Source organism: Vipera ursinii (genome assembly GCF_947247035.1).
Source record: "Vipera ursinii genome assembly, chromosome: Z".
Classification (NCBI taxonomy): domain Eukaryota; kingdom Metazoa; phylum Chordata; class Lepidosauria; order Squamata; family Viperidae; genus Vipera; species Vipera ursinii.
In genome coordinates, this window is record NC_139517.1 from 40,781,331 (window position 1) to 40,809,225 (window position 27,895).

General features: G+C 39.2%; 1 protein-coding gene across 1 annotated transcript in view; it reads left to right on the forward strand.

Annotated features, from left to right (window-relative positions):
• Positions 1–667: 667 nt before the first annotated feature.
• The window catches only part of LOC310649453 (formin-like protein 1), a 103,640-nt gene continuing 76,412 nt past the window's right edge, over positions 668–27,895 (forward strand). The window contains exon 1 of the mRNA XM_083377861.1: positions 668–1,304. Within this exon, the coding sequence (XP_083233987.1) occupies positions 1,149–1,304 (156 nt within the window). The 5' untranslated portion in view covers positions 668–1,148. The remainder of the gene's footprint in view (positions 1,305–27,895) is intronic.

The window sequence follows — 27,895 nt, forward strand, 5'->3', positions numbered from 1 at the left end:
AAAGAGCCTGGTCTTCAGAACCTGCAGTTCTGGCAGAAATTCTGAAGCTCGTCCTATTTTGGAAAGGAACTAAGAATAACCTAATAACACGCCCCGAACGGGAATCCATGGGCTTTGAGACCCAGGGAAGCTCTCCTCCCGTCTCTTGCCTTGGCTGCTGTTGCTGTCCGAGACCCTCATTCCATTAGCAGGTGACTTTGCTATTTCGTCCCTCTCCTTTTTTCCACCGGCGTCTCCTTCTGCCTTCCAGGCCAAGGATCCTGCCTGGGGAAATGGGCAAGCTGCGTCTTCCCTCTCGCTGGCTTCCCCTGCTTTCCTCATCTATCCATCCCAGCCTTTGCAAAATCCGCGCGCTCCCTCTGCGGCTGCTTTCTGCTTTTCAGCCCAACTGAAACCTTCCGTGTCAATGGACGAAGCCACCCAACGAGAGATTTAACGTTTTTGCCTGCGACCTCTATAGAAGAGGACCTGCAGCGCAGCGGTGTAGCAAAGTTGCCGCTAGCTTATTTTCGGTGCACAAATATTCCAAGCCAAACACCTGCATTGTGACTTCCTGTGCTCTCGCTTTCGATCCTTCCTCTTTTTTTGGGTGGAGGCGAGGGGGAAGTTAAGCGGAGGAGCTCGTCACTTCTCGCCTTCTCAAGAGCCACCACGCGTTGTCTCTGCCGCTTGCAGCGGATCAGAGGATGCACCTTTTTCTGAAAAAAGTTCTGTTGCTACCTTCGCGTGGAAATTGAACCCATCAACTTGAATGTAGAAAAGCGCGAGGCAGAGCTCTCCTGTCTAGTGGTGGCCCCAAAGGAGCAGGGCTAAGCGGTCACCTCGTTGGGCGACGTTCCCTCTAGTCCACCACGGCCATTTCTCCTGTTTCCGGTAACTCCAAACGCCAGAGCAAAGTCATGGGCAACCGTCACAGCTCCCTGCCTTTGAAGATTTTTTAAACACGTGTAGGGAGCTTCTGGAACATCCCCCTCCCATCTTTTTCCCGCCTGTTTTTTTATTATTATTATTTTATTTTATGGGGGTGATTTTTCTTGTACGAGACTCTACCTCCCCTTGATCTGTTTTCTGCTTCAAGGGAAAATCGGGGGATTTTTCAACTTGCAGCCTTTTTTCCTGATTTTATTTTGCAATCTTAAAATCCGAGAATGGGCAATGCAGCCAGCAGCATGGAAATGTCTCCAGCGAAGGAGATTAAAAGCCAACCGACTGCTTCTTCACCTTTACCCCCCAAACAGCCTGCAACCCCCAAACTACCTATGCCCAATGCTGAGGAATTGGAAGAACGATTCGGACATGTTCTGGTAAGTCTCTTGGAAGCCTTCCTCAACCTTTACCTCCTCCTCCCGGCTGCAAAAGCCATTCTTTAACTTCACCTTCCTTTCCCCTTCATCATTTTTGCTACCTTGTATTAGATTGGATAGGGGGGGGTGTCTTTAACATCAAAGAGATATCAAGGGCAAGGGGAAGAGGTATGTGCAGAACAGAGAGGTTGTTGATGTGTAGAGTCTTTGAAGTGACCATAGCTGGTAATAAATAAATAAATAAATAAATAAACCTTTATTGTCAAAGTACAACATGTGTACATTGAGATTAGCTGAGCCTCCCCCTGTGCTCTCTCCCCCCAACACACAGTGACAACAAACCCTCCATCCCACCACACTATGTGAACCAACTACACTACACACCGGCCTCCCAAGTCAATTCTGCATAAGATTATGTCCCATTTAAAAGCCTAACAGCCCATGAGATAATGTTTGAGACTTCTGTTGGTGGATTATGTTATCAGTAGTACTTCTTGTGCCACATTTCTCTCTTGATTAAAATGATATGAAATCCAGTTCTTGTGCTGAAAATCTGTAATGGGGATAAAATAAACCAACAAGAACAGTATTCGCAGACCCATAGTCCTAGCTAAGTTAGAGGGAGGGTGTGACAATGGATGGAGGAAAGAGAGTGAGATCAACTCCCAGTTCATTTATCTGGAGAGGTATGTGCTCTTGTCTTGCCTCCAGTTCCAAATGGAGGTTAAATCTTCCTTAGCATTCACAGAAATCTATTGTAAACCACAGATCAACTTCATAAAAAGTTAGCTCTCCTTTTCCTGTTTTCTTATTTGATGTTGGTAACAACAGCCAATTCCTCACTGCCCTTTTCCAATCTTGAGTGCCCAAATGAAGTAGGACTACATCACCCATTGCCACCCAGCTCTGGGAATAATGGGAATAATGTTCCCCCTGAAGGGGGTTACCCTGTCCAAATTCTACAGCACAGTGCTTTATCACTGATGTCACAGTTTACAGCTATGTTCCTAAAGCATTCTTCTTGGTTCCTGCCTTCATCATGCTGGGGCTGAGATTTCAAGGTAATTGTAATCCCAACACAATGTGGGAAAAACTGGATTGAGACAGTCTGGCCATAGCTGATTTTTTTCTTCTTCTGGATTTGGTGGTTTTCAGAATCACCTTGGATTTTGTCTCTAGGGAGACAGCATTCTCAGCACTTAAGTTTAAATGTGACGAGATAAATCCCTAGCAAGCCACTTTAAAGACACAGAAAATAAACCTCTTTGAGAACCATGACTGAACTTTGTACTCCATAGCTTCATTAAAAAAAATCAAATATTAATATACTCTTATCCTATTAGTTTGCTCCAAAGCTTTACAATAATCCAGGTGCCTGCCAGAAAAACAAAACAAAACATTGGTTTATTTTAAGTATCCTGAAATGAATGATCAGCGCTCTAGTGTGGAAGATGGTAGCAGAACTATGTATGATGTACAGTTCTCTATTTGAAGCTGGAGTTGTGCCTTCAGATAGTTCCTGCTCTTTTGTGTGTGGCATTTTGTGTAAATTCATAGTTGTGGGTATTACCTTTTTGGGACCAGCTAGAAATGGTACTTGCTTTATTAAAATCAATAATTGAAATACTGTGCAAATTTGCTTGAATATTATTTTGACAATATTCAAAAGAAGATGCCTGGATTGAAAAAAAAGACATCTGAAAAGCAAGAGATATGGGTATTGTCAGCAAAGAGCAGAGAGTTGAATGAACATTTATTCACTTGTAGATGTTAAGAAATGTGTGCTCATATATTGCTAAAAGCAGATTATTCTCCCTTATTTTTTTAATAATTCTTATAGAACCATAAAAAATGTCAATATTCATTTTCATATTCATAATTAGCAAAATCTTCTCATAAAACCAAGAGTATGAGTGTAAAATGGAGAAGGCATCACTAGTTCTAGGTTTGTGTATAATTGTATAAATTACTCTGCAACAATTAGGAATGCAACTTTCAACCTGTTTTCTATACATAGTGAGGAGTTGTACAAATCTCCTGATTTTAAAAAACTATTATCCAGGCTCTGGGAATGATCCAGCTTGTGGCTGAAATTGCTGCATAGCTTGATCTACCATGTTCATGTTTCTGGAATATGTTCCTTTAAAAACTGGACTTTGATTAAGCAAGGAAGCTTTGAAATTTGCAGTTCAGAGACCCTCAACTTCCAGGCAAATAGGCAGAGAGGTTTCATGCAGAGGAAAGGATTGGTTGTAAATTATCCTTTTCTGAATGTTGCAAAACTGATTGTCAGAAGGTTGAAGAGGAAAAGAATAACACTTTTTTTCTGTAAAATAAATTGATTGTTGAGCCACTCAGCAAGTTAGCACAAATTGTGTAATTGTGACACAATTGCTCGGAAACAATCAGGTGTAGTGGATAGTTAAACTTTTCTGACCTAAGGTCACTCCACCTTTCCCAAAATACAAAAACTCGGATAATCAGCAGTCATAAGCCAAATCTGTTAACGGTTACATTTCTGCAGTGCTCCTCGTCACTGATCCATTACAGCATTTTATACACAGAATAAAAAGTTTTCAGCTTCCCCTTTTTTTGGCATGAATACCACAGCACTGCCACTGACAGCATGGGGGGGGGGGAACAGACTGTGGCCATAGCTCTAGCTATGCTGATCCTTATATATGGTCTAACAATTCACATGTTTTTAGATGCCATGAAATAAAAGCAAAGCACTTTGCCCTTTACACCGTTCAAAAGCATATTTTTTTCTGGGCAAAATTCTGTGTGATGAGTATGGAGTAACTTAATTTGCAGTCCTGCTTGCAATAGAGCAGCCTTCTGAATACAACACCCTGCAAATATGTTAGGATTACATCTTCCAGAATTTTCAGCTAACATGCTGATATGATTTCTGGGAGTTACAGTCCAATACTTCTGCAAGGCAAAAGGATAGAAATGATAAATTAGAGAATAGTATCTGCAGTTAAAACACAGGGGAAATTACTTTTAGCTACATAGGAATTTAATAATGTGATGTAATTGCTCCAGATACAGATATACCCAAGCACTGATAGTCAAACAACATGGTTAATAATAATTATTCTTTTCACATTCATTGCCAATCCAATCAATGATTTGCTATTGAACCTGTCAGCAACCTACTTTTGAAATAGCAGTATCTTGGTCCACAACTATTTCTCAGAACAATATAGCCTTTGGGGAAACTAGTAGTTGACTTAATTGTAGAGGGTACTTTTGTAAGTGTTTGAAATTCATATTAAAATGCCTGTTTTCACACTGAAAACGAATGCATGGTGTTACATTTTGTTTAAAAGCCTGGAATTCAGAAAAAAAATAGTTAAATGGGGCCTTGATAGGGTACTTCCACCAACAAAATAAATCTCCACCCATAAGATATTAGGGAAGAACAACAGGTGTGACATCTGTATAGCACTAAACAATTGAGTGATAATTACAGCACTGGGATAATAAGATAAACCTGATTACAAACCTGAGTCCTATTTAGAAAGCCCTCTCAGTTCATCTATTCTGATCATGTCAGGATAATGCAAAAAAGCACAGTAGGAAACCAAGTGATAGAAAAACTTTAGGGAAGTTAGATATGTTTGGAACAAATCACCCAAGAATGAGAGCAATCGCCTTTTCTTCTAGAAGTTGTTATTTAAAGATTCTCTGCTTATGTTCTTGGAAAAACCATATAGCTGTTCCCAGAATTTTAACACTGGCTAAAAGCTCCGGGGTTCAAATCTGATGCCCATGTTTCTTCTTCCTTCTATGGAGAATTAACAGTGATTGGAGGGACATGTAGCGGGGCTGAAGAACAATTGCCTGGGGATTTTAAATCCTAGTATATTACCCTCAATTAGTTTATAGTCTTGGTACTTGTGAATCTGTCTAGTTTGCTGTTAAGGACATCCAAGCCGGTAGCCATTATTATATGTTAAGTAAAGGTATTCCAAGTCAAAATATGTGTTTTGTGGTGAAATGCTAGTTTGACCTGCCATTCAAGTTCATTAAATGTTCCAATTCTAGTATTATGAGAGAGGAGGGGAAGATTCCATTTTCTTTATTCAATGTATAATTTTATGTACATTTATCATCTTTCCTGCTATTTACCCTCGAGGATCCATCATCTTCCAGCCGGGGTCATGGGATACCTCCAGAAGCTGAGAAAACAGAACATTTCCTCTGTAGTTTCTGTCTAGTAGTAGGAATCAAAAGGGTTGAAGATGGAATTCCTTTGACTCTCATACAATGCTCTACTAGTAATAGTAACTCATTTCATAAGAAGCTCTCTAGACAAGAGAACTACTTGACAGGATTTTTGGAAGAGTTGTGTTGATAATTTACATAAGCACATTTTTCTTTTTTAAGACAAAAATACTTAATAAACAATATCATAGTAAATTAAGTGCAACAGGAGGCTTACTCTTTGTTCCAGGAATACATATACAAATTTGGATATTATAAACACATGAAATTGATTGCTCGCTCCACCGTTAAACTACACGACTCATTCCACTGGTCTGCAAAGTAATGTGTGAAGATCAATGTCACTGCTGTCATTTTGGATCAAAGGATCCTTTGCAGGTTTATGTGCTCTATTTGTATTAAAGGAAAAAAGTTTTTTAAAAAATCATTAATACATTTTTGTGACACTTTTTTTTAATTTCCGTTGCTGCAGAGATTTCTTCAACTAACCAGATAATGCAGGTTCGATGAGAACAGAATTGTCTAGAGATACTTTAGTGCATTAAGGGGGGGGGGAAATCCAAGTATTGAGAGAATTGAAGCGTCCCCATTTCTCCTTGGTGTGTTTTCCTTATCCTAGTTTACAGAATTGCATTTAGGGCTCTAAAGTTTTTTGGGTCTGATTCCAGAAAGATAGTTTGGAGCGTGCAGAAGTGTGAATTATAGCATTGGTCTCAAATTCATCAAAATATCTGTAACATTTCTCAAAATATTGGACTGCCTTCTAAAACTGCCATGCAATCATTGGCAGACAAGTGCTACTATAGATAGTCCTTGACAGTCCGTGACCACAATTGAGCCCAAAATTTATGTTGCTAAGTGAGGCAGTTGTTAAGTAAATCACTGCAGTTGTTAAGTTAGCAACATGGTTGTTAAATGAATTTGGCTTCCCCATTGACTTTGCTTTTCAGGAGGAACTGTAACCATCAATTGCCAAGTCCAAATTTTAATCACATGACCATGGGGATGCTGCAATGGTCATAAGTGAAAAACAGTCATAATTCACTTTTTTAAGTGCCATTGTAACTTTGAATGGTCACTAAATGAACTGTTGTAAATCAAGGACTACCTGTATTGCACTCACATATGCAATGAAATACCGTTTTGAAATTGAATTTAAAGAATTGTCAAGCATTAATAACATCAATGTATTTAATAATAAAAAGTTGATTATTTTCTTTGTCACATTTTCCTTCCTCTTTGTAATTTGCACCAAGGGAAGATTTATAGAGATAATAAGACTCTTGAACCTATTTCCTAGATGAATAGATACTCCATTAACACTGTGTACCTTCTGAAGCTCAAATAATAGATTCCCCCTATTGTAATCTGCTGGATAATAATCTGACCTATCAGGATTGTTATAAGATTCCAGTTTAAGTGAGGTGAACACTTGGAAATACTGTGCAAATATATATATGTAAAAATTCTTGTTGGCAAGAAAAAGAACTCACTTGAAATCTAAGGATGAACTTTTAGGGTATTTATCAGACATTTAGGAAAGGTTGCTTAACATTAGGCAGTAGTTTATTTTGGAGCGTGTCCTCCTTTATAATAATTTATTTTATCAGGTTAATATGCTGCTCCAATCAATACCATTTTTCAGTGGCTTACATACCTAAATATATAAGATGTTATGGTTTGTTCCCTTGTAAGCATTACAGCTTCCTAGAATATACTGTATTTTCTGGCGTATAAGACGACTGGGCGTATAAGACGACCCCCTACATTTCCTGTTAAATTATAGGGTTTGGGCTATACTCGCCGTATAAGACTACCCCCTTCCAATGCACACCAAATAAAAATTAAAAAACATCAGATTTGATTTTAATACGGTAATTTTAATTCAAATGGTTATGACATGCAGGTGCTTAGTAGGAAAACTGTCACTTATAAACATAAGGCTGTTTGTCATCAAACATGTAAACATAAAACTGCAAGTGGATTAAACTATAAGAAGAAGAAGAAAAAGAAAAAGAAAAAAGAAAAAAAAGGAAGAAAAAGAAAAAGAAAAAAGAAAAAAAAGGAAGAAGAAGAAAAAGAAAAAGAAAAAAGAAAAAAAAGGAAGAAGAAGAAGAAGAAGAAGAAGAAGAAGAAGAAGAAGAAGAAGAAGAAGAAGAAGAAGAAGAAGAAGAAGAAGAAGAAGTTGGAAGGGACCTTTCAGGCAAATGGCTGTCCAGTCTCTTCTTAAAAACCTCCAGTGTTGGAGCATTCACCACCTCTGGAGGCAGGTTGTTCCACTGGTTAATTGTTCTAACTGTCAGGAAGTTTCTCCTTAGTTCTAGGTTGCTTCTCTCCTTGATTAGTTTCCATCCGTTGCTTCTTGTCCTGCCCTCAGGTGCTTTGGAGAATAGCTTGGCTCCCTCTTCTTTGTGGCAGCCCCTGATTCCAGCAACCATTCCCTATTTTCCTAATTCACTTTTTCACTTTTCCTAATTCACTCTAAAGCTTTCCCTGCGCAGAGCCTTAAGTAACACAAGCTGCCTGCAATTAGTGCAGGTTCGCATCCCACCAGGCTCAAGGTTGACTCAGCCTTCCATCCTTCCGAGGTAGGTAAAATGAGGACCCAGATTGTTGGGGGCAATAAGCTGACTTTGTAATAATGTTCCTTGGGGGGGGGGGTGAAAGCCCTAATAAACAGGCATATACAGAGAATGAAGGCTATTGCTAAGCACATTGATTTGTGCTTTAAATTGTAAGCCACCCTGAGTCTTCGGAGAAGGGCAGGATATAAATGGGATTTTTTTAAAAAAAAGACCAAATGGGAGATCCGCTCCAGGTTTTCCAGCCAGCCCGCCCAGTTCCTGAGTCAAATGTGTCCTTAGAGCTAAGCCGCTGCTCTGGCTGCTGGCTTCCCCACCTGCCTTTCAAGTTGGGATATACTACAGCTGGTCTTCAACTTTAGAAGAAAAGACGCCCAGACCCCAGCCTGTAAAAAATCACAGACTGCAGCTTCTTCTCCAATTGGTCCCGCTTTCCCTGTGCAGACTAAATGGGAGATCCGCTCCAGGTTTTCCAGCCAGCCCTGTCCCTAAATTTTCAGCACCCGGCCTATAAGACGACCCCTGACTTTTGAGAAGATTTTCATGGGTTAAAAAGTAGTCTTATATGCCGGAAACTACAGTAAATATATATTCCAGACACTCTGCCTCCCATTGACAGTCTACTGAAGTCCAGCATGAATCCTATCAGACTATATCAACTTCAATCAGACTTGTATTGAATAGGAACATCAGTATTTGTATTGGTGTTTAATACTGTTACAACATCATACCAGCTTACCTGAAGGTAAAAATACACTGTTACCGGTGTATCTAGGTCAGGGGTAGGCAACCTGGGCTCTTTTATGACTCATGGACTTCAACTCCCAGAATTCCTGAGCCAGCCAAGCTGGCTCAGGAATTCTGGGAGTTGAAGTCCATGTGTCATAAAAGAGCCGAGGTTGCCTACCCCTGATCTAGGTAAATGAATAAAGACTTGCCTGGATTAATAACACAGAGAGACAATACGTGGAAGATGCTGATTTGAAAGAGGCCTTTACTTTTCCTTTCTGGTTACTGGAATTCCCTTGCCACCTTAGTTATTGACAGAAACCTCCAGTTGCTATCTAGAGTGCTTAGAACAACTCTTCTCATCTTCAGAACATAACCCTCCTCATCTATGATGGGGTATTCTAGCCTATTTAGAAAGCATTAGTTGGAAAAGCCAGTGGTGAGCTCTGGGTAAACTGCTTCTGGCAAACTAAAGCAGTTACTGGTACAAAGGTGGGAACTCTTGGACCTCATGTGACTTTGAAACCATTTTATATAAATTCTGTAGTACTCAGAATTTGCACTATTAACATTTGTTAGCAAATTACCCAAAAATTGGAAGCAGGATTTCCTGTTGCTCCCCGTGGAAAATGAACTAAATAAAAATCTGCTAAACTTAGTTTATTTAAAACCAAAAAAAGTAACACCTCTTACTTGGAACAATGTCAACTAATTATTTTGGAAAAATTATTCCCACTGCTTAATTGCATATCATGTTTGGCATAGCGGCTGAGGCATCAGGCTAAAAACTGGAAGGTCCTGTGCTCTAGTCTTGCCTTGGACACCTAGCCAGCTGGATGACCGTTGGCCAGTCACGGTCTCTCAACCCTAGGAAGAAGGAAATGACAAACTAATTTTAACAAAATTTTGCCAAACATTTTAGGGACTGTCAGACACAATTGAATAGGGAAAAAAGAACACCACAGGAATATAAATACTATTATTGTTACTACTACTATTATTAATAATAATAAATATAATGTAATGTATAAGCTATTCTCCAAAGCACATGAAAGCAGGACAAGAAGCAACGGATGGAAACGAGTCAAGGAGAGAAGCAACCTAGAACTAAGGAGAAACTTCCTGACAGTTAGAACAATTAACCAGTGGAACAACCTGCCTCCAGAGGTGGTGAATGCTCCAACACTGGAGGTTTTTAAGAAGAGACTGGACAGCCATTTGCCTGAAATAGTATAGGGTTTCCTGCCTGAGCAGGGGGTTGGACTAGATGACCTCCAAGATCCCTTCCAACTTTATATTATTATTATTATTATTATTATTATTATTATTATTATTATTATTATTATTATAATAATAATAAATATAATGTATTCTGTATCCATCCTTATGATATAGTTGTATACCTGTTAATTCTGTAGAGCTAAAGTTCAACTATCAGTTCTTCAACTACTAATGATTCTTTCTTTAGCCACATTGTTACTCAAGTGGAAGATTTGTCTTATTACTGCAAGACAAATCATAATTTATTAGAATTTGTACTTTTAATTATAATAGAAACAATGCTAATATTAATAATATCTCTTGTCAGTGGGAGGCAGAGAGTCATCCTGGTTTCTGAAAAGCTATGGAAAATAAATTTCAATATTTGTAAAATGTTATTTTTTTCTGAAAAACTAACATTTTAAAATGTAAGGTGAAATAACTTCAGTTTAGTGCTAAGAAAAAAAAAGTATAGTTATGTGATAAGTCTCCAGAAAGCCTGTGTATCTGAGTGTAGTTACCAGTTATAAGGAAAGTTCAAGAATCTAGCGGCTATTAGAATTTTATTGAGTTATTTATTTAATCCATTTATATGCCCACACATTTCACAAATTGTGGCTCTGGGTGACTGATTAAACCAGAAAACAACTTAAAAACCAAAAACATGACACAGGCAAGACAAACCAAGTTCATAATCCACCATTACAAAATGGGCTAATGCATTAGCTTTCCACCAGGTGGACCTTTGCCCCAACAGGCCATTAAAATGCATCTTTGAGACCAAGTAATCCTTTTCATTTTGGACAAACACTGGTCAGGAATTGCCCATTGCATAAGAAAGCTGCAAAAGAACTCTGGCTTTCTGGAACATTTCTCTTTTGTCAGGTGCTCATAAAAAACATCCCATCTGTGGTTGCAGATTCTCATCAAAATCCCTGGGGATTTCCCTATTATTTATTTTCTGAACTGCAAGTGAATTTTTCCCACCTTTTATTTCTCACGATTGAATGGAAATATGAGTTTATCAGGGGCAAAGCCCACGCTGCCTAGTCCTAGTCTATACAGCAGTAGCTTTTGCCTGCCTATCCTTGAAATTGCTTTGATTTTCCTGAGGTAACATCACACAGCTGCCTTGTCCTCCCTCCTCCCAGGAATCTGCCTCAGAAAAGAGGAGAAAAACTGTGTCTGAGAAAGAAGCCTGCTAGCCATAGATTCATAAAAGTGGAGAAGCTCTAACCTATTATCCAGGTAAAGTTTTGGCGTTATAAATCTCTCACCAAGCTTTATTTTTACACAAAAGTAAATCATACTGTTCAATGGAGCTTGTTCCTCCATAAACATTAGAGCTGAAATCCATTATTTATGTATTTTAAAAGGTTTCATCTTTAATTGAAAAGTTTACCTGCTGCCATTCAGCAAAGCTTCCAGGCCATTCCATAAAAACAAGGTAAAATTTATAAATAAAACATATTAAGTTGAAGGAAAAATAGCCACAGTATGGTGTCCTTCAGATATGGGATTAGAGCTTCCAGTGGGATCCTGGCTGGAAATTCTAAGAGTTGCATTTCCAATACATTAGGGGGATGCCAAATTGGGGAAAGGGACAACCCATTGAAAATTTTAGGGAAGAAAAGAATCTTCCCTATGCCAAAAGATACTGATTAATTATGTATCGTCATGTTGTTGTCTTAGCAACCACATAGATTTTCTGCCTGCCAGTCTATTCCTAACTCTGTCTTCCAACAACCATCAATTGCCACTGTAACTGAGTCCATCCGTTTTGCTGCTGGTTGTCCTCTCCTATTTCCTTCTACTTACAGAAGGAATTATAAGACTCCATTAAATTGAAGACACTTGTCTAAAGGCTTTGGCCTTTACATAATGCATCCCAAATAGAGCAATCTGAGCTTGGACATTTGTGAAAACTCTGTGCCAAAGGATAGCAATAGTGTTAATAGGTAGGCCTCTCTGGAGGGAATTTGAGATGGTTTTTTCCTTCTCTGCTGTTTTACTTTGAGTGGTGAAAGTTGCCTGGAGGAAAGATCTCCCCTCACATGTCTTTATGAGTTAGGTGGTATGGGAGTACAGACAGTCCTCAACTTACACCCACAATTGAGCCCAAAATTTATGTTGCTAAGTGAGACATTTACTAAGTGAGTTTTACCCCACTTTATGACCTTTCTTGCCACAGTGGTTAAGTGAATCATTGTAGTTGTTAAATTAGTAACATGTTATTAAGTGAATCTGGCTTCCCCATTGCTTGTCAGAAGATCACAAAAGCTGATCATATAACCCCAGGACACTGTAACCATCATAAATATGAAACAGCAATGGTCATAAGTGTAAAAAAATGGTTATAAGTCACTTTTTTCAATTGCATTGTAACTTTGAGCAAAACAAACTGCCTTAAGTTGAGGATTACCTGTAAATGGTTTTTCAGTATCTGCATCCTACGCCATGTAGAATTTTAAAGGGACTTTGAACCAGTTTGGGAAATACACTTAACACGATTAATATCTTTAGATATATTCTCATCTAATAGCTAAGGAACTGTATTCAGTACTACATTTTCTAAACAAAATATCTCCTGATTGTATACATTATTGTAGTCAATCTTAACATTACTGCAATACTGTAGTCCACACATAAGTAGCCCAAGTGGCAAGTCAAGTCACAACAGTTTGTTACAGATACTATTGGAATCTCTGGGGACAAGGTTGGATCCAGAATAATCTCAGCATGAAAAACTGATTCTTTAGAGACAGAGATGAGGAACTGATGACCACTGAAATTTTGATGAAATTCTATCATTCTTCAGATTGACTGTTCTAATTGGGATTGTTGGGAACTGTACATATAGTACGTAAGAGCTGGAGGTCCTCAGATTCCCTATCCCTGAGAAGGCCATGTTGCCATTATAATCTGGAGCGGGTGGATCACTCACTCCCAGTTATTCAGCAAGAGGTGGAAGAGATTAAAACCTGCTTCTTCTCTTGACACATGAGCAGGATTTGAGTGTGCTACCAGTTCAAGTAGCTGATGAACAAACAGACTTATGCAACTGAGCAAAATCCCACAAAATTAGGAAAAAATAAAAAGAGCCCAGACTTCCCAGTGATTAAGACATTCTTATTCATCTATCTTTGAGCCAGTTAACTGATTAAATGTATTTGTAGGTGACCAAAAGTGGAAGACCACCGCCTTTTTATGATAAGGAAGTGTGAAGAAATGCACAGTTTAAGAGATGGGTGTTACCATCCATTAAAGAAAAGATATTTTATATTTTGCATTATATTCTCACAGCAACAATATATGAAAACCAATGTAGCTTTAAAAAGTTAAATATGCCTTTAATCCACAGTTCCTGATTTAAAGTTGGTGCTTTAATCATTTCAAGCCTTAGAAATAAAACAGCTCTCAAAACAAGAAGTTCATTAAACTAGGTCAAATTTTAAAGGTCCCTGCAGATTATATTTTTTTTAAAAAAAACTAATACTAAAACACTCAAAATTAGCTGCACACACAAATAGGATAAACTGCTTTCTTGGATTCTGTTTATAGTTTCAAACCTGCACTGAGATGGCAAAGCCTTTTTTTTTTTGGTAATGATTAAATGATTGCATGTCATAAAGGAATATGGCAAACATAAGGACTGATTCAAAACATACAGCTTTCAGTAGGCAGGCAGGAAAGGAAAAGAAAGGAAAAAGTTATTCTGGGTTTTCTTTTCTGTGCTAAGGAAAAGATACAGAAAGTCATGGAAAATATGGATGGACTACAAACGTGTCTTCTCTCCATCCCCAGATTAAAGCAGAAAGGCGCTACAGAATGAAGCACTTAAGGCAGGAGCCCCAGTGATGGAAGTGCTAATGTGCACAGGTCACGGATGCTCCCATAAATTGGTTGCCACAGTAGTTATGGCCACTCACAAGACGTTCATGTAAACAGGTAGTCCTTGACTTACAAACACATTTGTTTAGTGACGGTTCAAAATTACAGGAGCTCTGGAAAAAGTGACTTGTGGCCATTGTTTATACAACCGTTCCAGCACCCCCATGATAACTGAGCAAAATTCAGATGTTTGGCAACTGGCATGTATTTATACAGGTTTCAGTGCCCCAGGGTCGTGTGATCACCTTTTATTTATTTATTTATTTATTTATTTATTTATTTATTTATTTATTTATTTATTTATTTATTTATTTATTTATATTACATTTATATCCCGCCCTTCTCCGAAGACTCAGGGCGGCTTACAAGCTTAGCAGTAGCCTTCATTCTATGTATATGCCTGCTTGTTAGGGCTTTCACACACACACCCCAAGCGGCATTATTACAAAGTCAGCTTAATTGCCCCCAACAATCTGACAAGCAAAGTCAATGGGGGAAGCCAGCTGTGTTACTACGTAACCACTTCAGTGAATCACTTAACAACGGTGGTAAGAAAGGTCATACAGTGGAGCAAAACTCACTTAACAATTGTCTTGCTTACCAATGGAAAGTTTGGGCTCAGTTGTAGTCGTAGGCTGAGAATTATTTGTACCAGGAGGCAAGCAAAACACTGCAAGCTGCAGTCACACTCTCATTTCTGAACTGCACCAGGGATCTGTTGAGGCTCAGAAGCATTGTTATGCATATAGGATACTCTTGAGGCTGATGCACTAAAGCATATTCTGTCAATTAATCATTTTCTAATTACAAGAATCTTAATTTATTATAATTAATTATGCTTTTCCAATTATCACTTTGATGGCTTAAGTCCTATGGCCTCTGTCAGATCCTATGAAAGGGCAAGATATTAGGAACAAAATAAGTAAAGAATGACAGGAGGAATAACATAATTTCTTTCCTTATTGAGATCAGAGTCAGTATGAGTTGAAGCCACGAAACTGTTTAATCTGGGTCTCTAGTGGGAAGAGAGGTCCTGAAAAAGAGAAATAGGAAGGAGATGAAGAAGAGTGAAGTGAAAGAACAACATGTCAGCTTGAAGTAACTCTGTAGCTAGGGACACCTAATAAGTTTTCAAACTTCAGTTGCTGTTTTAACCCACATAATCTTCATGAACAGGAAGTGGATTTGTGCAAGACATTTCCGTCTTTTGAGAGCTCAGCTCTTGCAAAAGCACACAGCCCGTTTGTCAATAACTTTAAGGAAATGCGGTGAAGAGTAAACGGTTAAGATGAAACTGCCAAAGACAAAGGTAGTATGCTAGCAGCTGTTAAAAAATTGTAAAAGAACTGTGGAGGAATTTTATTCAATTTTTATAATCTAATTTTGTAGTTCAAATCTGTCTGCATATATAAGTAAAAGCTTTTTTCCCTTTTTGGTTGTGATGCCGATCCACTCTTTATATAACAACAGTAGCCTATGGGTAAGTCCCCAGGTGCAAAGATGCAACTCGGATTTAATAACATTGGTTAGAAATGTGAATGGATTCCCTTTAATAGCACTCTGTTGTCTTGAACTAGGGAAAAGATAGTTGCCAAGTATAATCTCTACAATGGCAAAGTTCCCATGGTCAACCCTTGCCATATCTGGAATAGAAAATTGGGGATCTAGAATAGAAAAAAAAATCATGAACTACTTGAAGAGATTCTGGCAATCAAAGTAGATAATGCAGGAATGAATAATCCAATGGTCTGATCAGTGGTGGAATTCAAATATGTGAACAACCGGTTGTCTATGTGGATGCCACTTCCAAATGTCCATTCTGGGCCTGGGCAACAAAAAATTAGCTACCGGTTCTGCCAAAGTGGTGCGAACTGGCTGAATCCCACGACTGGGTCTGATCTGACATTAAACATTTCAACTATGCAGGCTAATTTGCAGTTTACTTACATTTACAAGGAATGTTTGTATGCTATGCATATATCCACATATAACAGATCATTACTGCATCTAATGGTCAGTGCAGAAATCTTCTAGTGCTTTATGTAGCTATAAGCTGAGCTTTAAGCAATCGACGTCTTATGTGCTAAATCTGATTTCCAGGCTTTTAAAAACAAGTCTGTTAACCATATCCCATCTTTTTCATGAATAGAGAATTATGTGGAACTTTCCAATTGTTTGTTTGGTTGGTTGGTTAAGAGCAATCATTTGGTGTTAAAATCCACATAAATACTCTTTTTAGAATGATTTGTCTGGAACCTGGTTTTTCAGGTTTTCAAATAGTATAATCACTGCTACAATTGGGTTAATCAACCTTGTGGCTTTTCCTCTTTTTAAAATGGTATAGGGTCTCCTACTTGGGCAGGAGGTTGGACTAGATGATCTACAAGGTCCCATACAACTCTGTTATTCTAATAAGAAAATTTCCTTCTGACTTTTCTAGATTATGATTCCCCAGAGGAGTTGGGTCTTTGCGTAACATTTCTAAAATATAATAATTTGAAGTTAATCATTTATATTTGAGTGAGAATTCTAGATTGATTTGTTCTGTAATCCCATTTGTTTGTTTTCTTGGCTACCCATGGTATTCTCAGGAATCTATTCAACACTAAAGTTCAAAAGTAACAAAACTCTTCCTAATTTGCTTCTTCAAAGTCTAACTTACACTTCCATAGACTGTCAAATGAAAACCACTTCCTGCAATATTCTAATCCTTGTACATACAGATACCAATACGGCATCTGAATATCTGTTCCTCATCCTTCATTGGTCTTCTGCCAAATTCTAGGCTGCAGTGGGTTTCTTGATTGCTGGTCCCTTTATTGTTAATAATGAGCCTTAAAAATCAGAAGTTATCCATCACTTCAATAGCTTCATTGTCAATTCTGGTTGCCATGTCAGTTTGGTTTTATTTGTAGTTAAGCACAGTCCTGCATTTTCATTATGTCCGTTGACTTTTGTGATTGGAGAATATATATCACTTGCATTTTCAGCTAACGGAGCAGGAAATTTCCTTAATAGTTCTAAAAGCCAAGATATGAAGCAAAAAAAAAGGCTACTATTCTGCTCATTTATTTTAAGAAACTCTTTCCCATCACACACACACACACACACACACACACACACACACACACATAATGAAAGAAGGCACAGTGGAAGAAATTTTCTGATTTCCTTTTCACAGTAAGACAGTATTTTTTAACACAATTCCATGATGGGAAGTGATTGCTGCTCTGTGGGGGAAAAGAATCAGAATCTAATCATGTGCTTATTTTAAAACAAATAAACAAAACCAAAGAAAGACAATAATTTGTAATATTTCTAACTGTTGAACTTTTTAGTAGTATTTTTCTGACAGTGGAAACATAAAAATAATCCTGCTAATGCATGCAGGTAAACTCCACCATTATTATATACACATTGCAGGAGGCTGAAAACTATCATGCTGACATAGCAAGATCACCCAGAGTTATTATGCCTGTTTTTCTGAGGAAGGGAATGAGACTTGTGAATGGGAACCCTTCAGTATAGTCCAATACTGTTGACTGTTCTTCAGGAGTTTTGTTTTGGGAGATTCAAGGGAATGCCCTGAAGATGCATTGTTGTTGTTGTTAGTTGCGAAGTCGTGTCCGACCCATTGTGACCCCATGGACAACGTTCCTCCAGGCCTTCCTGTCCTCTACCATCTTCTGGAGTCCATTTAAGCTCACACCTACTGCTTCAGTGACTCCATCCAGCCACCTCATTCTCTGTCCTCCCCTTCTTCTATTGCCCCAGCATTAGGCCTTTCTCCAGTGAGTCCTTCCTTCTCATTAAGTGGCCAAAGTATTTGAGTTTTAGTTTCAGGATCTGGCCTTCTAAAGAGCAGTCAGGGTTGATCTACTCTAGGACTGACCGGTTTGATCACCTTACAGTCCAAGGGACTCACAGGAGTCTTCACCAGCACCATAGTTCAAAGGCCTCAATTCTTTGGCCCTCAGCCTTTCTTATGGTCCGTCTTTCACAGCCATACATTGCAGCTGGGAAGACCATAGCCTTGACTATACACACTTTTGTTGGCAGGGTAATGTCTCTGCTTTTTAGTGTGCTGTCTAGATTTGCCATGGCTTTCTTCCCCAGGAGCAAGCATCTTTTAATTTCTTGGCTGCAGTCCCCATCGGTGGTAATCTTAGAACCCAGGAAAATAAAATCTGTCACTACCTCCATTTCTTCCCCATCTATTTGCCAGGAATTGAGAGGGCCAGATGTTATGATCTTGGTTTTCTTAATGTTGAATTTCAAGCCAACTTTTGCACTCTCCTTCTTCACCCGCAACAAGAGGCTCTTTAGTTCCTCTTCACTTTCTGCCATTAGAGTGATATCATCTGCATATCTTAAGTTGTTGATAATTCTCCCGGCAATCTTAATTCCAACTTTTGATTCATCTAGCTCTGCCTTTCTCATGATGTGCTCTGCATATAAGTTAAATAGACAGGGCAACAGTATACATCCTTGCCAGACTCCTTTCCGAATTTTGAACCAATCAGGGGTTCCGTGTCCAGTTCTCACTGTTGCTTCTTGACCCGCATATAGGTTTCTCAAGAGACAAATAAGATGGTCTGGTACTCCCAACTCTTTAAGAACTTGCCACAGTTTGTTGTGATCCACACAATCAAAGGCTTTAGCATAGTCAATGAAGCAGAAGTAGATGTTTTTCTGGAACTCCCTAGCTTTTTCCATGATCCATCATATGTTGGCAATTTGATCTCTAGTTCCTCTGCCTCTTCGAAATCCTGCCAGTACTTCTGGTAGTTCTCGATCCACATACTGCTGGAGTCTAGCTTGTAGGATTTTGAGCATAACTTCACTAGCATGTGAAATGAGAGCAATGGTGCGATAGTTTGAACATTCTTTGGCACTGCCTTTCTTTGAAATTGGAATGTAAACTGATCTTTTCCAATCCTGTGGCCACTGTTGAGTTTTCCAGATTTGCTGGCAAATTGAGTGTAGCACTTTTACTGCATCGTCTTTTAAGATTATGAATAGCTCAGCTGGAATACTGTGACCTCCACTAGCTTTGTTGTTGCTTAGCCTTCCTAAGGCTCATTTCACTTCACATTCTAGAATGTCTGGCTCGAGATCAGTGACCACCTCATTGTGGTTATCAGGGACGTTAAGCTCATTCTTGTATAGTTCTTCTGTGTAATTTTGCTACCTCTTCTTAATCTCTTCTGCCTCTGTTAGGTCTCTGCCATTTTGGTCCTTTATCATGCCCATTTTTGCATTAAACGTTCCCTTCATCTCTCCAATTTTCTTGAAGAGATCTCTGGTCCTCCCTATTCTATTGTTTTCTTCTATTTCTTTGCACTGTTCATTAAGAAGGCATTCTTATGTCTTCTAGCTATTCTCTGCAATTCTGCATTCAATTGGGCGTATCTTTCTTTTTCTCCCTTGCCTTTCACTTCCCTCCTTTCCTCAGCTATTTGCAAAGCTTCCTCAGACAGCCATTTTGCTTTCTTACATTTCTTTTTCTTTGGGATGGTTTTAGTTGCTACCTCTTGTACAATGTTGTGAACCTCTGTCCATAGTTCTTCAGGCACCCTGTCTATCAGATCTAATTCCTTAAATCTATTTTTCACCTCTACTGTATATTCATCAGGGATATGATTTAGTTCATACCTGAGTGGCCTAGTGCTTTTCCCTACTTTCTTCAGTTTAAGCCTAAATTTTGCAACAAGAACCTCATGGTCTGAGCCACAATCAGCTTCTGGTCTTGTTTTTACTAACTGTATAGAGCTTCCCCATCTTTGGCTGCAGAGCACATAGTCAGTCTGATTTCTGTGTTGATTATCTGGTGATGTCCATGTGTAGAGCCGTCTCTTGGGTTGTTGAAAAAGAGTGTTTGCTATAACCATCGTATTCTCTTGACAAAATTCTGTCAGTCTGTGCCCTCCTTCATTTTGTACTCCAAGGCCAAACTTGCCTGTTATTCCAGTTATCTTTTGGCTTCCTACTTTAGTATTCCAATCCCCCATGATGATAAGGACCTCATTTTTTGGTGTTAGTTCTGTAAGGTGCTGTAGGTCAGGGATTTTCAACCAGCGGTACGGGTACCACTTGTGGTACATTGGCACCTGGCAGGTGGTACACGACCATCCTAGAAAAGTGGTAGTGGGGGAGGAGAATGAGCTGAACCAGTGGCAGCACTGCACAAGCCTGAGCAAGAGATGGCTGGAGCTGCAGGGCTCTCAGAGCTCAGCGGAAGCGCCAGGATCAGCACCAGGCCCCAGCTGGAGCTCAGCACTGATCCTGATGCTTCTGTTGAGCCAAGAAGAATCGCCGATCAGCTGGAATGTTGCAGCATCTCCAGGGTCTTGTGATTTACATTCAGATGCTTGGCAAGTGATTCATATTTATGACAGTCACAGTGTCCCAGGGTCATGTGAAGTAATCAAAACCTGCTGCAACCACCCAGCAGAAGGGGGGGAATAAAAACCAAACACCCACCCCCCACCCCACCCCTGCTGCCAATCCTCAACATCAATGCTCAAAACAATGAAAACCTTGGACAGGAGGAAGAGCGCCACTGGGCAGGCAGGCAGGTGCCTTGCTCAGCTGTGGCTTAGGGGGCACTTTTTTCAGTGCCATTGTAACTTCGAACAGTCACTAAGCTAACTGTTGTAAGTTGAGGACTACTTGTACTCCATCACTTTTTTCCTTTTTTTTTTGGTCATCAATTTTTTGACACCTTACTAGGCGACTGGTGGTACTCGGATGTTGCCATATTCTAAAAGTGGTACAATGGTGAAAGGTTGAAAAGCCCTGCTGTAGGTCTTCCTAGAACTGGTCAATTTCATCCTCTTCAGCACTAGTGGTTGGGGCATAGACTTGGACTACTGTGATATTGAATGGTTTGCCTTGGATTTGAACTTAGATCATTCTGTCATTTTGGGGATTGTATCCCAGTATTGCTTTTCCTACTCTTTTATTGACTATGAAGGCTACTCCATTTCTTCTGAGGGATTCTTGCCTGCAGTAGTATACCTGATGGTCATCTGAATTAAATTCACCCATTCCTGTCCATTTTAGTTCGCTGATACCTAAGATGTCAATGTTTAGTCTTGTCATCTCTTGTTTGACCACGTCCAGCTTGCCTTAATTCATGGATCTTACATTCCAGGTTCCTATGGAGAAAAAATCTTTACAGCATCGGACTTTCCTTTCACCACCAGACACATCCACAGCTGAGCATCCTTTCGGCTTTGGCCCAGTCGGTTCATTCTTTCTGGCGCTACTAGTACTAGCCCTCTGCTCTTCCCCAGTAGCATATTGGATGCCTTCTGACCTGAGGGGCTCATCTTCCAGCATCATATCTTTTTGCCTTTTGGTACTGTCCATAGGGTTTTCATGGCAAAGATACTGGAGTGAGTTGCCATTTCCTTCTCCATTGGATCACGTTTTGTCAGAACTCTCTGCTATGATCTGTCTGTCTTGAGTGGCCCTGCACGGCATAGCTCATAGCTTCATTGAATTACGCAAGCCCCTTCGCCACGACAAGGCAGTAATCCATGAAGGGGGAAGATGCATATCAAGTTCATTTAAGTAGTATTGCTATTTGCAGTATTACGGTATATTTTTGTAGTATTAACTGTAAGGCAAAGAAACCAATATCAGTTTCTTGTTCCTTATGGTTTGGGCTGCTTCTTTTCTCTTGGTGAGAATATTGCAGCTGAGGTAGCATGCCACATGGGTGAGCAATAATGAAATTTTTTCATGTATTACAGCAGGGCTTTTCAACCGTTTCACCCATTGTACCACTTTTAGGATATGGCATCATCCGAGTACCACCAGTCGCCTAGCAAGGTGTCAAAAACTTGACCAAAAAAAAAGAGAGGAAAAAAGTGATGAAGGATAGGTAGTTCTCGACTTACAGCAGTTCACTTAGTGACTGTTTGAAGTTACAATAGCACTGAAAAAGTGCCCCCCAAGCCACAGCCGAGCAAGACAACTGCCTGCACGCCCGGTGGCGCTCTTCCTCCTGTCTGAAGTTTTCATTGTTGTGAGCATTTCTGTTGAGGATTGGCAGTGGGGGTGGGGTGGGGGGGTGTTTGGTTTTTATTCGCCCCTTCGGCTGGGTGGTTGCAGCAGGTTTCGTCACTTCACATGACCCTGGGACATTGTGACCATCATAAATATGAATCAGTTGCCAAGCATCTGAATGTAAATCACAAGACCCTGAAGATGCTGCAACATTCCAGCTGATTGGCGCTTCTTCTTGGCTCAGAAGCACCAATATCGCGCTGATCCTGGTGCTTCTGCTGAGCCCTGACAGCCCCAAAGAAGCGCTGATCCTGGCATTTCCTCTGAGCCCTGACTGCCCTGCAGCTCCAGCCATCTCTCGCTCAGGTTTGTGCGGTGCTGCCACTTGTTCAGCTCATTGCCCTCCCCCGCTACCACTTTTCTAGGATGGTCGCATACCACCTGCCAGGTGCCAATGTACCACAGGTGGTACCCGTACCAGTGGTTGAAAAGCCCTGTTTTACAGAAATAAATATTACCCTGGTACATTGGAAAGCATTACCTTGGAAAGGGCAACAAATTGAGTTCCTATATAAGTAAAACAAAGTGGGAGCAATAGTGATCTGAGTTGCCTATTTCTTAAAATCTGGCAGACTAACAATAATAAAAATGAAAAAAAAAAGAATTATAAGTAACAATCATTAAAACGATGATTCTTTGCTTACTGGCAAAGCGGCAATAAAGTCTGAACTCCATTAAGATCTACTGAGAAGGCCTTCCTCGTATTGCTGATTTTATGGCAAGATAAAAAGAAGGCTGTTTCCTCAAGTTTCCTAAAAACCAGATAGACTTCTATGGGACAATGTACTCTTCAGATAAGCTAAGCCCAAGCAGCAGAATGAACACCTCAAACATGCTAGAAACAAATGTGTAATTATTGGATTTGTTTAAATGAGGGAGTCACACAAGTCTCATATTCAGGCCATTCATATTATTCTGGATCAGCAAAGTTTGCACACTAAGCGGCTCCATATAGAAAATGCCATAAAACGTCCAGATGGGAATGCATCTAAACATACATCATATATGTGAAATCTTTAAGAACAGATTCAATCAGAAATAGACCTGTGGACCTGGTAGATCTAACAACTAGGTACCTGCCTACTAATCTGTCAAGATACACATGACCTTATACCAGGTATTATCTTTTGTTTCCAGGCCTAGCTCTTGTTCTTAGTTTGTATACCTGTTGAATGGAGCATACTTAGGGATAGCATCTAGTACAGAAGCAAGTAGGCAGTCCATAACAGGATGACTTTGTATGCATAACATGTTAGGGGAAGGGCCACAGGCTGCACCTCTGTCTCATTTGAATTAAGATTTGGTTTATGGTCCATTAACAATACTTACCTTTCTAACTTCAACTGAAACGAAGTTGGAAAGATCCCAACTATACAGTATAGTAGTAGAGTAGAGTATAACAATATATGCTATAAAATATATAAACTGGTAGCAATATACATAACAGGACAGGACAGTATAGTGTAGGTAATAGTAATGTTTTTAGGTGTAGTATAGTACAGTATAGTGTAGTAATAGTAATACTTATGTGTAGTATAGTATAACCATTTCTCTAAGTTCTTATCTTGCTTGATATATACAATCAGTAGATTTATTTGTCCAAATTGTACAGTTCATCAGATACAGCAGAAATTGTATATCTTTTCTTTAATGTTGCTGTTAGTTAAAATTATTATTAAACATGCAATTAGGCATAAATTTTGTAGTTTCAGAAGCAAAAAATGCCGAAAGTAGTAAGTTAACTGCTGAATAAAATGGGTGATTAACAGGTGAAAGTAAAGCATATCCAAGCTTTAGCTAATGTCACCTATTTCTTCCTATGTAAAACCATTCCTACAGGAGTCACTTCCACAGTATTTTCTCTGGAAAGATTTTCAAGATGTTTCCTATCAACAATTACTTAGCCTGGGATATTATGAAGTAGGTGCTTGCCTATTTGAATTCTAATGTCCTAGAGCACCATAGCTTGTTAATTTTCTATTACAGGTAGTCCTCAACTTACATTTGTTATTGAGCCTAGAATAAGTTGTTGCAGTTGTACATCGAGGAATCCATGTGACTGGGTGTAATTTTCCAGCCTTTTTCAAGGTTAAGTGAACATCACTATTGTTAAGTGAACTGATTCATGTGAATGCGTGTTTTTTGGTGGAAACTGGCAAAAATGAATCACAGACATGTGACCATCGAACACCCCAACGAGTTGTAAAGCTGATTTATTTGACATGCAGTCACATGACTGTGAGGGGGAGGCAGCATGACCATTTAAAGCAGCCAGGGATATTTATAGCTCCTAAAGCACCTGTTCCATGGCTGCCCTGTTTGAAAGCTTTGTAAAATAATTGATTGTTAAGTAAAGATTACCAGTACTTTGTCAATTTTGTGGTCCCAACAGTTCTTGCCTGCAGGAAAATGCAGATATTCCAATGTATCATTGTTGATACTTTGACCTACTATTGTTTTGCAGTCATTTTGTGCAATTTTCTTGCAGCAGCTAACTAGGTGATACTATTTCTTCAGCTTCTTTGAAAAAGCAGCATTTGATGTCTGTTGCCACCTTCTCAATTCTGGCGTTATATGCATTTGTTCTTAAGGGTTGGCCTTGTGCAGCCAGAATTTAGCCCCTCTGTCTCTTTCTTTGCTTTCCCTGTTATTGCTGCTGTTGTTGTTATATAAGATTTAATCTTCAATTCTTTTCAGTCTGAGACTGGTAAAATATTACAGTTCAAGTCCTAACTAAGGACCTAAGAGCTGTTAAGGTAACATTAGAATATATAGGCAGTTCAGAGTAATGTGGTTTTTTTTTGTAAAGTCAAAATATTCAGGTCTAATAAGTTCAAACTTTCCTCTAGGGAGCCTTTTAGTTATTGCTCCAAGGACTCCTATCACTATTGGTACAACCATTGATTTCTTCCTCCACAATCGCTCAACTTCAATTTGCAGATAGCAGTATTTTGCTTTGGTTTTTTTTTTTTGTAGCTGTTTCTCTTCAATTTGTGCATCAACTGGTATTGCAATATCAATGAACCAGACTTTCCTAGAGAAAAAGGTCCATTAACAATCATTTGTCATATTTGTGAAGTGGAAACAATGAGTTCAGAGGCAAATGTACCTCTATTTTACAATTTGGGGGCTGCAGGCTAGCAAGCCACATTTTTCTTTCAAAATAATACCCACTTCCTGTTGATGTCTTCTCACAGTGCCCAAGTGCTGCATACACTATATGCACACACCCAAAACTACTTTCATTTCAGAGTAGTACAAAAAGGAAGTGGCACCTATAGAAGGCCTCAAGATCCAGCAACTTTTTTATAAGAAGCTCCCAGCAGGGCTGTCCTACTCAAGAGGTAGTCTTTTGGTCTGTCAAATCCATCAACTGTAATCTGAGTACAAAAGCCAGAAACCGAGAAGGAAGGAATTGAGTGCTTCAAAACCTTTTTGGAGACAATATATTTCACCTGGGCCTTTGGTGAGGGAGAGTGAGATCTCCCTCACTTCCTTGTACTTGGAATCTTTTATCTTTGCTTTTTATTGATTTTGTTTCTTTGTCTTGAGCTTCTCAGAGACCTTAAGAGTAGGTAATATACAGGTGGAATAAATAATAATTTTAAAGAATATTTTTATCCTCCTTTATTATTTTTATGAATAACTCAAAGGGGCAAATAATACCTCCTTCCTTCTCATATTTTTCTCACAATGAACCTGTGATGTGGATGGGGCTGAGAGAGAGTCACTGGCCCAAACTTACCTAGCTGGCTTTCATGGCTAAGGTGGGACTAGAAACCAGTGACTCCTGGTTTCTAGTCTGGTGCCTTAACTACTAGACCAAACTAGATCTTCCATTATATTCTAATACTAAATTATCAGTATTAGCATTAGTGCTAGTATTATTGTGTCAAAACTGAGTTCACAGATTTTCATGCAAAAAACCCTCTATAAATCTTTCTTCGTTTGATCATTTAAGATAGTTGAGGGGAAGGGTTCAGAGCGAGAGGGCCTTTTTCTTTTAAAGTACTAATTGGAAGTCAGAAATCTTTGCAGAGCTACATAAAGTCATCTGAAAAATCTGCCGGTAGATTCCAGATGAACCTCTGTTGGGTACTGTGCTTTAGCATTTGTATAATCTGTTCTTTTCAGTGAACAGTGAACAGATGTATGCTGAATATGAAAAGAGAAACATTTCTGTAAAGTAATAAAAGGAAAAGAAAAATCTAACTACATTAGCAAGGGAATCCACTCTTGTAGTCCTACCAGCATACAACAATGTGGAACCCCTGACAGTGTTAATTGTCAGACAACCGGAAAAAGGAATGCAAAGAAGTACATAGGGATTGAGGATAGACCAACATTCATTCTACTTCTCTTGCATTCTTTAGATCACAGCGTCTCTAATATCAACCTGTATCTATTTTCTTAAATCTTGTTTTAGCATATAAACTTAAAACATTACAAGGAGCAGAATTTCTATAACATTTCTTCTCTTCAAAGCATATTGCTACCTCAGTGTGTAAGAAAATGTGCTTTCTTGCTCTGCTTCCCCTCTTCTATTTTTCCACAGCTGCTATTTCCATTTTATCTTGCAGATCATGTTTTGTACTAACCAGAAATAATAAAACTAACATACCCCTTAAGAACACTTGACAACTGAAAACCAATGCAATCCCATAAGAAAAGACTATAGAAAAAATAATTTTAGGGCATTCCTCAAGGTCTATAGTTAGGGAGATTGATCAACCTTGAATGGTAATGAATTCAAGGGACACTTTCTGCCCTACTTCTGCCAATTGGACCATTCTTAGTACTAAACAATAAATAATAATAATAATAATAATAATAATAATAATAATAATAATAATAATAATAATAATAATAATAATAATGTTGGAAGGGACCTTGGAGGTCATCTAGTCCAACCCCCTGTTCAGGCAGGAAACCTTATACCATTTCAGGCAAATGGCTGTCCAGTCTCTTCTTAAAAACTTCCAGTGTTGGCACATTCACCACCTCTGGAGGCAGGTTGTTCCACTGGTTAATTGTTCTAACTGTCAGGAAGTTTCTCCTTAGTTCTAGGTTGCTTCTCTCCTTGACTAGTTTCCATCCGTTGCTTCTTGTCCTGCTTTCAGGTGCTTTGGAGAATAGCTTGACTCCCTCTTCTTTGTGGCAGCCCCTGAGATATTGGAACACTGCTATCATGTCACCCTTCACTCTTCTCTTCGTTAAACTACACATACCCAATTCCAGCAACCGTTCCCTATATGTTTTAGCCTCCCGCCCCCTAATCATGTTTGTTGCTCTTCTCTGTACCCTTTCTAGAGTCTCGACATCTTTTTTACATCGTGGTGACCAAAACTGGATGCAGTATTCCAGGTGTGGCCTTACCAAAGCATTGTAGAGTGGTACTAGTACTTCACTTGATCTTGATTCTATCCCTCTGTTAATGCAGCCTAGCACTGTGTTGGCTTTTTTGGCAGCTGCAGCACACTGCTGGCTCATATTTAAGTGATTGTCTATTAAGACTCCGAGATCCCTCTCACAGTTACTACTATTGAGCAAGGTACCACCTATACTATACCTATGCATTTGATTTTTCCTGCCTAAGTGTAGAACCTTACTTTTTTCACCATTGAATTTCATTTTGTTAGATAGTGCCCAGTGTTCGAGTCTGTCCAGATCCTTCTGTATCTTAAGCCTATCTTCTGGAGTATTGGCTATTCCTGCCAGCTTGCTGTCGTCTGCAAATTTGATGAGTTCCCCATCTATCCCCTCATCCAAATCATTAATGAAGATATTAAAGAGCACTGGGCCCAGAACAGAGCCCTGGGG